General features: G+C 56.7%; 3 protein-coding genes and 1 non-coding gene across 13 annotated transcripts; 1 reads left to right on the top strand and 3 right to left on the bottom strand.

Annotated features, from left to right (window-relative positions):
• Nucleotides 1-9: 9 nt before the first annotated feature.
• RPL36 (ribosomal protein L36) lies at nucleotides 10-1,636 on the bottom strand. Its single transcript, XM_024568961.3, has 4 exons — nucleotides 1,590-1,636; nucleotides 1,316-1,410; nucleotides 253-387; nucleotides 10-135 (listed from the first exon to the last, which is right to left on the bottom strand). Exons 2-4 carry the CDS (start codon nucleotides 1,406-1,408, stop codon nucleotides 46-48), a joined length of 318 nt encoding a protein of 105 aa, XP_024424729.1. The 5' UTR covers nucleotides 1,409-1,410; nucleotides 1,590-1,636; the 3' UTR covers nucleotides 10-45.
• Nucleotides 1,623-7,803, bottom strand: HSD11B1L (hydroxysteroid 11-beta dehydrogenase 1 like). 10 transcript variants are annotated; one of them, XM_045202298.2, is made up of 10 exons: nucleotides 7,666-7,803; nucleotides 7,269-7,394; nucleotides 5,906-6,087; nucleotides 5,609-5,727; nucleotides 5,395-5,525; nucleotides 4,714-4,825; nucleotides 4,266-4,357; nucleotides 3,823-3,929; nucleotides 3,525-3,690; nucleotides 2,661-3,448 (listed from the first exon to the last, which is right to left on the bottom strand). In XM_045202298.2, the coding sequence occupies exons 4-10, from the start codon at nucleotides 5,679-5,681 to the stop codon at nucleotides 3,248-3,250; spliced, it is 882 nt and encodes a 293-aa protein (XP_045058233.1). In that variant the 5' UTR covers nucleotides 5,682-5,727; nucleotides 5,906-6,087; nucleotides 7,269-7,394; nucleotides 7,666-7,803; the 3' UTR covers nucleotides 2,661-3,247. The 10 variants fall into 10 exon arrangements, with proteins under 10 accessions (XP_045058238.1, XP_053766948.1, XP_045058233.1 ...); XM_045202300.2 differs by having other exon boundaries at nucleotides 7,344-7,394; XM_045202303.2 differs by lacking the exons at nucleotides 2,661-3,448; nucleotides 7,666-7,803 and adding an exon at nucleotides 1,623-1,762 and having other exon boundaries at nucleotides 7,344-7,642.
• Nucleotides 2,041-2,234, bottom strand: LOC112312702 (U2 spliceosomal RNA). Its single transcript, XR_002975600.1, has one exon. It is a non-coding gene; the product is annotated as a U2 spliceosomal RNA (small nuclear RNA).
• Nucleotides 7,804-8,017: 214 nt separating the features above from the next.
• MICOS13 (mitochondrial contact site and cristae organizing system subunit 13) lies at nucleotides 8,018-9,898 on the top strand. Its single transcript, XM_024568985.4, has 4 exons — nucleotides 8,018-8,139; nucleotides 8,823-9,000; nucleotides 9,197-9,248; nucleotides 9,662-9,898. Exons 1-4 carry the CDS (start codon nucleotides 8,111-8,113, stop codon nucleotides 9,757-9,759), a joined length of 357 nt encoding a protein of 118 aa, XP_024424753.1. The 5' UTR covers nucleotides 8,018-8,110; the 3' UTR covers nucleotides 9,760-9,898.
• The last annotated feature ends 150 nt before the right edge of the window (nucleotides 9,899-10,048 follow it).

The following is a 10,048-nucleotide window of genomic DNA, read 5'->3' as shown; positions in this document are numbered from 1 at the left end:
AGCCCCACGTTTCTGAACAGGTTTTATTACACGAGGGCATGGGGCTCAGTCCTTCTTGGCTGCCGCCTTCCTCATGGCTGCGAGGACGTTGCTCAGCTCCTCTCTCTTCCTCTTGGCACGGATGTGTGTCCCCACCTGCCAAGCAAGGAGGTCTGTTAGCCTGGGCCCCCATTTCACCCATGCCCCGACCACCCTCCTCTTGCCCTCTGGGTGCAGATGTCTGTTCCCACCCACCAACAACTGCCCACCTACCCTTTTCTTGATGAACTTCAGGGCCCTTTTGTCCTTAGAGACCTTGAGCAGCTCCATGGCACGCCGCTCGTAGGGGGCAAAGCCACACACCTCTCGGATCATGTCCCGCACGAACTTGGTGTGCTTGGTTAGGCGCTGGGGGGTGGAGGGAGGCCATCAGGATGAAGAGCCCCAAGGCCAGTGTGTCCGGTACAACGGAAGTAGAACTCCTCCCCGTGCCCCCAGTGTCACCAACAGGGCCCCTAACGCCTGGCCCTGGGCACTGGCTCTTCCCTGGGCCTGCAGTTCTTTCCCATCGGACACAGGCTTCCACTTTCCACCGTGGTGTCGGGGCTACTTAACAAAGTGCCATAAATTCTTCACTGGGCAAGTCATTGTGGGTAGTTATGACCCAGGCTTGTACCTTCTTTGGTAAAAGGTTTTTGAGCAAACCCTGCCCACTGATCTTGTGCATCTAGATTAATACATCTTTGAAATGCTTCGAAGGTGTGACCACCCTCGAGAGCACAGGTAATCTTAACTAGCCTTGCTTTCTCCCTTAAATTCCCTTCTTAATTTCACACGCATGAAAGAAACTGCAACGTGTTCACCTCCGGAAAAATTTTTAGATCTTGCTTCCAGGCAATTGTCAGGTTGGCTCAAATAAACGTGAAAATTCTCTAAAGGTTTGGACATTTTACACAGAAGGAACCCATACATTCTGACCGCCGAAAACTCAAAGAATCAGCTTTCCTCTATGTATTCCTACCTCGACTCAACTCCTGTTCTATCGGGCAAACTCCTACTCATGTATCCCAAACTCGCTCCACCTGCGCCGGCTTCCATCCCACCGGCGGGGCGGTACAGGTGCACGATCCAGGTGGGCGTTCGCCGCCGAGACGTATTACGACATTTCACTCACTACTCCGACCAGCCTGACACCCCCTTTCTTCCGCTCTGCCTACCACAGCGCTCCCCACTGCCCTCGGTAGCCTGGAGCCTTGGCCCTGGCCGTGCCCTCCGCCCGGAAGGCCCTTTCCACCTCCCTCCCAGAAGTCGCCACGCTCGTGCCCCCGGAACTCACCCCACGGCGGCGGCTGTGCCTCGGCTTGCTCACGTTCTTTGTCACTTTGTGGCCTTTGTTGAGGCCCACGGCCATGGGGTAGCGGAGAGCCATGGCTGCGGACAAGGGTGGGGAGAGGGGGTAGAGGTGAGGCCCTACTCGGCCACCGCAGCCCAGTACCCCGGGTCCCGGGTCCCCCGCAGTCGCTCGCTACACCCAGCCATCTCCCCGAGCAGCACCAGGGCCCCCAAGCTCCGGATGGCAGCGGATCCAAACCGCTCCAACACCAACTAACCTGCCGTTCCTCAATGGGGCCGCGGCGGAAGGACTGAAACCGCTCGGAACTCTGGGAATACCTATTCCTCGCGGGTTGCGTGGGCCAGAGAGGCATTAGGGCTGCGAGCACCCCCTGGCGGTTGGAGGATCCTCTGCCGTCTCCCTGAGCAAGCGCGTTTATCTTCTCGGGCCCTAGGGATGAGTCGGGAGTTGTGGGTGTGCCTGTGGCTGAGGTGCCTCCCTATTCCTAAGAGCAAAAAGTTCGAATCTCACCTCTGCTAGGTAAAATCCCACCTCAGCAGATGGCTGACGCCAGGGACTTCACCTCCCAATACCTGAATTTCTCCATTTATAAAGTGAGGACATGAATAGGACATATTCCAAACCGTTTGAACAAGATGTAATGGTACGTGGCACAAAATAAAACTTCCATAATTACTTTTTAATTTTTAAATTAATTTTTTTGTGTGTCTGCACGCACCATTCCCAGAAGTACTCCAATACCGGGTCGATGCGCAGAGTGGATGGAACAGGCTCTTATTCCATCTCCTGGCTCCAAAAATCAATTTAACATAATGTTCTCAGATAGAGGCTGTGGTATCATATATTAAACTGGTAAGAACAGACACTACACTCGATTTTAGAGAAAAGGCCAAGCAGCGATAAACTTAATTTTTTTTTAATGAAGGTATTTTATGAGGCCAAGTTCTGGGTTAGGGCTGAGGGAAGCGATGCAGTATATTGCCAGCTGGTGGCATCTGATATAATTTAGTATTAGATGGTACAGAGAGGAGAGGTATGATGGGAACAAAAAAAGTTTTTTTTTTTTTAATCTTTCAATCCTAATATTAAGTGTATAGTGCCTGATGCATGTTAGCATTACTGGTGCACAAACCATGTAAATTGTGCAGCAAATAAAGCCTTTGGTCCTCCCTCAGTACCCTTTTGTCTCTGACTTCCTAGATGAACGCGCCTCTCCCAGCCTGTTTCTCCAACTGTGAAATGGGGTTGAGAGTTCTAGTACACACATCCCCTCCTCCCTGCCTGCTGCCAGCAAATTGGGAGGACCAAGAAATTTGAACAATGGATGTGCAAAAGAAAAAGGATTTTTATTATGAAAAGGGAGGCTGGGTCCAGCACACAACATATTCTTTTCCTCCTCCCCCCTTCCTCGGATCCCACCACTGAGGAGACAGCTTTGTGGCTCTCCCTTGCTTGGGGACACAAGGATTGGGCGATGCTCCCAGATTGAGTGAATGGCAAGGGCAAATCAGGTGGTTCCAGGTGGGAGACAGAGAAGATTCCAATGGTGGCTCAGCAGTTGGTGCGCCCTGTTTGAAGTGGCCAGGGCCTAGGGCTGACTTGCCACATCACCTCTCTGAGCCTTAGCTTCCCCATCTGCGAAATGGAAGCAGTGATCACATCACCAGTAACAACCAAGAAGACTGAGGTAGTGCCTTCCTAGTCCCTGACAAGATACTAGCACACAGCAGCCGCTCTCACACCGACAGATTTCATTGTTTCCAGGTACTCGTAGTTTTTCTTGGTTTTCCCTTTTTGTCTGGACGACACTATCTTCAGCCGTGGCCACCCTCCCAGAGGTGTGTCTGTTTGTGTCCCGCCTTCAGGATAGCTGGATGAAGGGTCCCCCTCTGAGAAGATGAACGGGCTCCACCTCTAGCTCAGGCAGCAGCAGTGACAGTGACATTGAGCTCCTGGCGGATGAACCAGGCTTTTGGGCGAGGCAGCCAGGCCCGAAGCAGGCAGAGCACGTGGAAGCGCCACGGGTAGAAGACGCAGGAGGTGCGTGTGGCACTGCCGCGAATCACAGCTAGGGCTGCCTTGGGTCCCAGGGCTGACTTGGCCCTTGTGACACCCCTGCGGACAGGATGACGTGATGGGGACTGCAGTTAGGTAGCTCCCCACAACCCCCAGTTCACGTTCCTGGCCTTACCTGACTCCCTCCGCAGCTGAGGCGCGATCCTGGACGCCCAGGACGCACATGGTGATGGCCACGTTCACATCCTGCATGTCCAGCTCCCGCCGCAGGGAGCTGAAGAAACTCTCCAGTGCAAACTTGGCCGCTGAATAGGGGCTTGAGAAGGACGTGGGCACGCGGCCTGGGGGTGCAGGAGGGCAGTGGCTGAGCTGCCTCACCCTGCTTCCCTATCTCGAGGAAACCTTCCTGCCCCATCCAGGCTCTCCTGCATCAGGCCTGTGGCCTCCCCACTCCCCGCCCCACGTGAACGCACCGAGCAGCGAGGACACCACCACCAGGGAGCCCTTGCTGTCCGTCAGACTGGGCAGCGCCAACGAAGTCAGTTGCACGTAACTCAGGAAGTTCACCTGGAGGCGGTGACTGCGAGTGACGCAGCAGAGAACCCAAGCCGAGAAGGTGGGGGCAAGGGGCGGAACCTATAAACCTGGGGGCGGGTCTGGTTAGGGATGGGCAGGCCGGAGGACTGGGGCAGTGTCTTGGATGGAAGAGCTGGACCTTAAGCCCAGGGGCGGAACCAAGGCATAGAGAGGGTGGAGCCTAGAACCAGGAGGGGCGGGGCCTGGGGCAGGGCACAGAAGAAGAATGGGGAGAGGATGGATGCTGGGAAGACAGGGCTGGTGTGCGGCGCCAAAGTCGAAAGGGGGTGAAACCTAGCAACCTTAGAAGTGGGACCTGGGGATAGGAGGGGCAGAGCACCTGCATGAGCCAGCTTGTCCCCTGGGCACTGAGGGCCCGAGTGCCTGCTGGGGCAGCACCGAGGTGGTTCAGCACGAGGTAGTCCAGCCCGCCTGTCCAGGAGAGGTCCATCAGCTAGGATGTAGTCCTTGAGGCTCCGCCCCCCCGAACTCCTCCCTAGCCCCCCTCCTTAAACTGGCAAACTCTCCCCAGAGCACTGACCCAACGAGCTCCACCCTAGGTAGCGCCCCCCACCCCCCAGGTTAAAGAGTCCCCACCCTGCTCCCTGGGTCCTGCTAGGCTGGTCCCTAATCCAAAGGGACCCCTTGGATACAATGAGGGTTTACCCCTAGTTATGCCTCAGAACCTTATAAATCTCCTCCCACGGACACCCGTTACTACCACACTCCCACACGTCCTGCCCCTAAGGCCTAGGCCAAGGTCCCAAACTCCAGGCCCCGCCCCTCACCCAGCTTGTCCAGCGCAAACTGCACCACGCGCTCTGGCACCTCACGGGAGGCCATGTCCGCAGCGATGTAGAAGACCTTGGGAGCGCCCAGCTTCCGGCAGTTCCCTACCACCTAGGGGGCCAGAGCTGCCCGTGGGCCCCTCGACCCCAGGTGGCTCCCTCCCCTGCTCTGAGCCTCTTGTTCCGTTCCCAAAGCTTTACCTCTAAGGTTGCAAACCGGCAGCCCATGGGCCAGAATATATTTGCTCAATTATCAACATTTAAAACTTAGGACTTCAAATAAACCTCAAGGTTTCTGGCCCCTCTTGAAATTCTGGAAGTTCTGTCTCTAAGAGCTGTGCATTTCCTTGGAACATTCTCTTGCTAAGAAGTGTCTGTCCACCCACCATCCTTTTGAGTTTGAGAACCCTGTCACAGGCTTTGGACACTACCAACACTGCTATTTATTGAGAAACACTCCCTGCTTTACACTCTGTCTTACTACAATTACCCAATACCATAGCCCACAAGGAGGTGCTTTTATTGTCTCCATTTTGCAAATGAGGAAATTAGGGCTCAGAGAGGTTAAGCAACTTGCCCGAATTCACACAGGAAGCCTGGATCTTTCCAGGGATTTGAATTCAGGACCCATTTTCCACCCAACTCCTGCCCCCAACATTAAACTTGAAATATGTGTCTCACCTTCTGCAGGAGAGCCTCAGTGTGGGCAGTGAGCACCAGGTGGGAGCCCAGCCGGGCATAGTGATATGCCAGCTCCTCCCCAACGCCTGCACTGGCCCCTGTCAGCAGCACACGGGCTCCCTGGAGGCTAGCTGGCAGTGAGCAGGGGTGGTCAGCCTAGGGGATGCACAGGACAGCGGGCCTGGTTCCTCCCCGTCCCACCCCAGGCACTCACCTGGGTCGAAGTTGTCAGCCCAGTAGTAGGTGAAGAACAGGGCTCCCAGCCCAGTGAGGAGCAGCACCTTCATGGCCCTTCCTGGGTCTGCGGTGAGAAAGGGGGTGGCCGGCACAGGCCTGGCCCACAGCCACACCTGTTTCCCCAACTGCACCTCTGTTCAGAGAAGATCCTCCTGGCCCCTGGACCTGCCCCTCTCCTCCAGCTCCACAGCCACCACCTGGTCCAGGTCACCTGAACCACTGTGCCAATCTTTGGGGCTTTCTCCCTCCAGGAAACACCAGAATCACATCTTACCTCCCCCTGCTGAAAATCCTCCTCGATTTATTTAGGACAAAAGCCACACTCCTTGATGGCCAAAACGGTCCTCTTGCTCACTCTGCTATTTGCCACACCAGCCTCTATGCTGTTCAGAACCAGCCAGTCACCATCTGCCTCAGGGCCTTTGCGCTGGCTGTTCCCTCTGCCCAAAATGTTCTCTGCAAATAAAATCCAGTGGTTTGCTTTCACTTCTTTCCAGTCTCAGCACAAAAATGCCTTCCTTCGGGAGTGCTTCCCTGGCCTCTTTTTCTAAAGCACTTCTCTCCCTTCCTAGTCCCTCCCTCTCCCTCACCTCTAGAACTTTTATCTCTTTCTCAGCACTTAACGTCACCTGAAATCACCTAGATGATTTGTTTCACGTTCACTGTCCCTCACTTCCCCTAGACTGGCAGGAAGGAAACAAAAACTTCCGTTTTTCTTCCCCCATTAGGTCTTCAGCTCCCCAAACTGTGCCAGGTGCTCAGTAGATACTAGATCGGCACAGGAATGTGGCAGGCAAGAGCTGGGGGAGCCCAGAAAGACCACTCTGTCTGGAGAGACCCAGAAGTAATTGGAAAGTCCCATGTTGTGAGGGTTAAGATGTGACTTCAGCTGTGGGAGGGATTCACTTGTTCCAGGGAGAAGGCAAAGAGAGATACAGGCTGAGTGCTTAACGTCTGGGGAGTCATGTCACATCTTTCTATCCTCTGGACTCAGTGGGACAAAGAGGAGAAGGGGTCGTCTAGGACACAGGAGGCTGAGACGTGGTACGACGTCCCCATATCACCAGTCTCTAGATCCAGCCCTGTGTCCTTTGCTCCCACAATAAAGTTCCAGTTGCCTTCTCCCAGGCTCCCCCACCTTCCCACTCCCTTCCTCCCACTCTGTCCTATCCATGCAGCCAAAGGGATCTTTGTCGAAAGAAATCTGGCGTGCCCCCCTTCCTGCTCTAAACCCTCCCAAGGACTCGTCACTGCTCCAGATGGAGACCAAGCTCCTCACACCCATCAGGCCCACAGCGTCTGGCCTCTGTCCACCTGCCCATTCCCATCTTCTCCAACTCCTGTCTATTCATCGGTTACCAGAAAAGTTAACTTCTCGCCCTTTACCCAGTCACACCAGCCATTCCCTCGGCAGGGAACGCGCTCCCACCTCTTTCATTTCCAGAGAGAGCCCGTGAAGCCCCCCAGCTCAACCCTCTTTCCACCCCTGGCCTTGAACACAGCAGCCCCACAAGGGAAGGCGGAGCTGGACGAATCGATAGGTGGGTGAGTAGGGAGGAGGAAGAATGGATGGAAGGAGCAGCTGGGCTGAGATGGGGAAGAAATAGGGAAAGCAGATCCTCGCAGAATCCACTGACCTCGGCTGGCCTCAGTTTTCCAGCTGGACAAAGGGGGAGTGTGAACCGCTCCGCGCTCCCCAACCGCTCACTCACCCACTCGGGCCTCAGCTTCTGCCGCCGTCCACCGGGGTTGGGGGTCCCTGCCTGGAAGCGACGGGCACTAGAGTCGGGCCTACCTTCAACGCCGAAGGGGGCAGGGATCCCGACCGCGCCCCCTTCCTTAGGGCCTGAGTCACGTGACTAAGAGCCTGCCTCCAAGCGGAGGTGGCTCAGGCCGCAGCGACTAGGCGCGCGGACGTTGCCAGGCAATAGCCTCCCGCTTGGCCCCTTCTGCTCACAGCGGAAGCCCTGGCTCCGCTCCCTGAAGGAAAAACCACCCACCATTCCAACCCCCGATCACGTGACTTAGACCCACCTCTCTCCAAGTCCGCCCTCGCGTTGCCGTGACAACTGGCTTCTAGGTACGCTCTTCTTAGGCCCGTGCCGTGAGTTCCCCGCGCGGGCGCGGGTGGATTCCCCGGGCTTCGACTTCTTCTTGGGTCACCCCCACGCCTCACTCTAGACACCCGACTCCTTTTCATTCACACCACCAAGGCCGGACTACATTTCCCTGGAGCCTTGGCGGCTGGGCGAGCTGTCCCCGCCTCACCGGGCGGCCCAGCCCAAAAGGTTAATTACGCATCCCACGTTCCTTTCGTGGTGGTACCGCAAACTCCGGCGTTTTTAAGAGGAGACAAGACTCCGACTCCCGAAGGCCTTTGCGGCTGACGAGCAAAAGTACACTTCCCAAGGGCCTCTGCGGCGCCGCGACCGGAAGCGGCGGCCGAGCCGAGTGTCCTTGCGCGCGGAGTGGAGATACTATGGTTTTCCGAGTGTGGTCGGTGATGAGGTACGTGTGGCCGGCGGGCGTGCCCTGAGCCCCCGGAAAGTCCCCTTCCTGCGGACACTTTCAGTTTTCTCAGGACCTGCTCTTTGTTTCCTGTAGTGTCAGGTGTCCTATGGCCCACAAGGGGAAACTGAGTTTCAAGCGGAGAGGTGATCCCCGAGGTCGCGCGAGCTTTTTGCCTTCCGACAGTCGGAATACGAGATCTCTCCGAGCCTCAGTTGCCTTCTCTGTAAAGTGGGAATGCCGCAGGCCATTTATTGGGGTTGGTGAACGCGCGCCCAGAGCAGCGTGGGACATTTGGGAAGCGACCAGACGCACTTAGAAAACCCTCGCGGGTTGCTTGCGGAGGGTCCCTCCCCGGCTCTACGCTGTTCCCTGCTTTCTGAGAAATCACACTAGTGACCCACTGTCATTCTGCGCGCCTCAGTTCCCCAGTTGAATGGGGTGGAGTACTCCTGCTTTGCGCACTGTAAATGGAGTGCTGTGCGTAGTAGGGGTCAGGCACGCCTCCGGGCGGGCAAGGTGCTCTTCCATTCCCCTGTTAGGCGCTTGTCTTCAGGTGTGTCACTCTCTGAATTGTGGGGCTCCCTGGGGGGGGGTTCTAACTTCTCCTCCCATGAGCCTAGGGCCCTGAGGGTGGCCAGCAGTGTCTCCTGAGCTGCTGTCATTCCCTTCCCTGCATACAGGTTTCTCATCAAGGGGAGTGTGGCTGGGGGAGTGGTCTACCTGGTGTATGACCAGGAGCTGCTGGGGCCGGGCAGCAAGAGCCAGGCGGTCCTTCAGAAGGCGGAGGAGGTGGTCCCCCCCGCCATGTACCAGTTCAGCCAGTATGTGTGTGAGCAGACGGGCCTGAAGATACCCCAGGTACTCACCCCATGCGGGGAGTGAGGCTGTGGCTTGCTGGGAGTCAACTTTGGCGTGGCTTTCAGTCCCTGGTCCCTCCCGCCCTGCTTGGTGTCCTCCACACTGGGGCATGTGCTGCTCTCCCTGCCTCTGGAGGGGGTTGGGGCTGCCAGGCCATTCCCTTTTCACCAGTGCCTCCTTCCCTGTCTCTTCCCAGCTCCCAGCCCCTCCAAAGTTTAACTTCCACATCCGTGAGTCCTGGAATTCAGGTAGGCCTGGTCCCTCGGCTCGGGGGGTGGGGTGGGGTGGTGGTGGCTCCAGTCCCCCCAGTCTAGTGACCTCAATCCTGCTTCCTGGCCGTGCCTGTCCTTCCCTCCTCTTGCTGCTGTGTGTGCCTCTGCTGCATCTAAAAGAGAAGGGGTGGAGGTTCCAGGGAAGTGGGAGCAGGATAGAAGCTCTCATTTTGAGAGTTTGGGCCACAACTGAACACATCTCGTGTGGCCTCAGACAAGGTGAGGCCCTGCCCCTCCTCTGCCTCAGTTTCCCTGTGTGGAGTTGACAGAGCTGGAAATGGCATCTCTAAAAGCATGGACAATTTGGGTGTCCCTGGGGTTTGGACTCAACCCCTTAGCTCTAGGCGGGGAGCCTGACCAGGTACTGGGCCCTCCCTCCCTCCCCACAGGCATTATTACCGTGATGTCGGCCTTGTCGGTGGCCCCTTCCAAGGCCCGTGAATACACCAAGGAGGGCTGGGAATACCTGAAGGAACGAATCAAGTAGCCTGTCAGAGGAGGCTGCCTTCCCTGTTCCGGAACAGGGGCAGGGGTGCCCTGGACCTCAAGCCTCCAGAGTGGGACCCCAGTCCAAGGGCAGCTCCTGGCCTAACTGGCCCAATAAAGGACTTGGAAGTGTTCCCTGACCTGTGTGCTGGCCCCAGGGACATGGGGTGACCTGGCTGGCTCACAGAGCAAGTAGGCCTGGGCTTCGGGCTCCTGGGGGCTCCTTAGGGCCTGATAGTGGCTCACACTTTTTCTGTCTGGCTGCTGTCCGCTGGGACCCTCACTTTGTA

This window comes from Desmodus rotundus, chromosome 9, assembly GCF_022682495.2.
Source record: "Desmodus rotundus isolate HL8 chromosome 9, HLdesRot8A.1, whole genome shotgun sequence".
NCBI lineage: Eukaryota > Metazoa > Chordata > Mammalia > Chiroptera > Phyllostomidae > Desmodus > Desmodus rotundus.
This window is presented reverse-complemented; position numbering and strand designations above follow the sequence as displayed.

Bases quoted from the DNA above. Each gene is read 5' to 3' on its own strand.
- RPL36 (XM_024568961.3), bottom strand. From the start codon at position 1,408: ATGGCTCTCCGCTACCCCATGGCCGTGGGCCTCAACAAAGGCCACAAA. The intron at 388-1,315 runs GTGAGTTCCGGG...TCCACCCCCCAG, and splicing joins GGCACAGCCGCCGCCGTGGG to CGCCTAACCAAGCACACCAA. The intron at 136-252 runs GTAGGTGGGCAG...CTTGCTTGGCAG, and splicing joins TGAAGTTCATCAAGAAAAGG to GTGGGGACACACATCCGTGC.
- HSD11B1L (XM_045202298.2), bottom strand. From the start codon at position 5,681: ATGAAGGTGCTGCTCCTCACTGGGCTGGGAGCCCTGTTCTTCACCTAC. The intron at 5,526-5,608 runs GTGAGTGCCTGG...GCTCACTGCCAG, and splicing joins GGCTGACAACTTCGACCCAG to CTAGCCTCCAGGGAGCCCGT. The intron at 3,930-4,265 runs GTGCTCTGCCCC...CGTCACTCGCAG, and splicing joins GGACAAGCTGGCTCATGCAG to TCACCGCCTCCAGGTGAACT.
- MICOS13 (XM_024568985.4), top strand. From the start codon at position 8,111: ATGGTTTTCCGAGTGTGGTCGGTGATGAG. The intron at 8,140-8,822 runs GTACGTGTGGCC...CCCTGCATACAG, and splicing joins CGAGTGTGGTCGGTGATGAG to GTTTCTCATCAAGGGGAGTG. The intron at 9,001-9,196 runs GTACTCACCCCA...GTCTCTTCCCAG, and splicing joins CGGGCCTGAAGATACCCCAG to CTCCCAGCCCCTCCAAAGTT.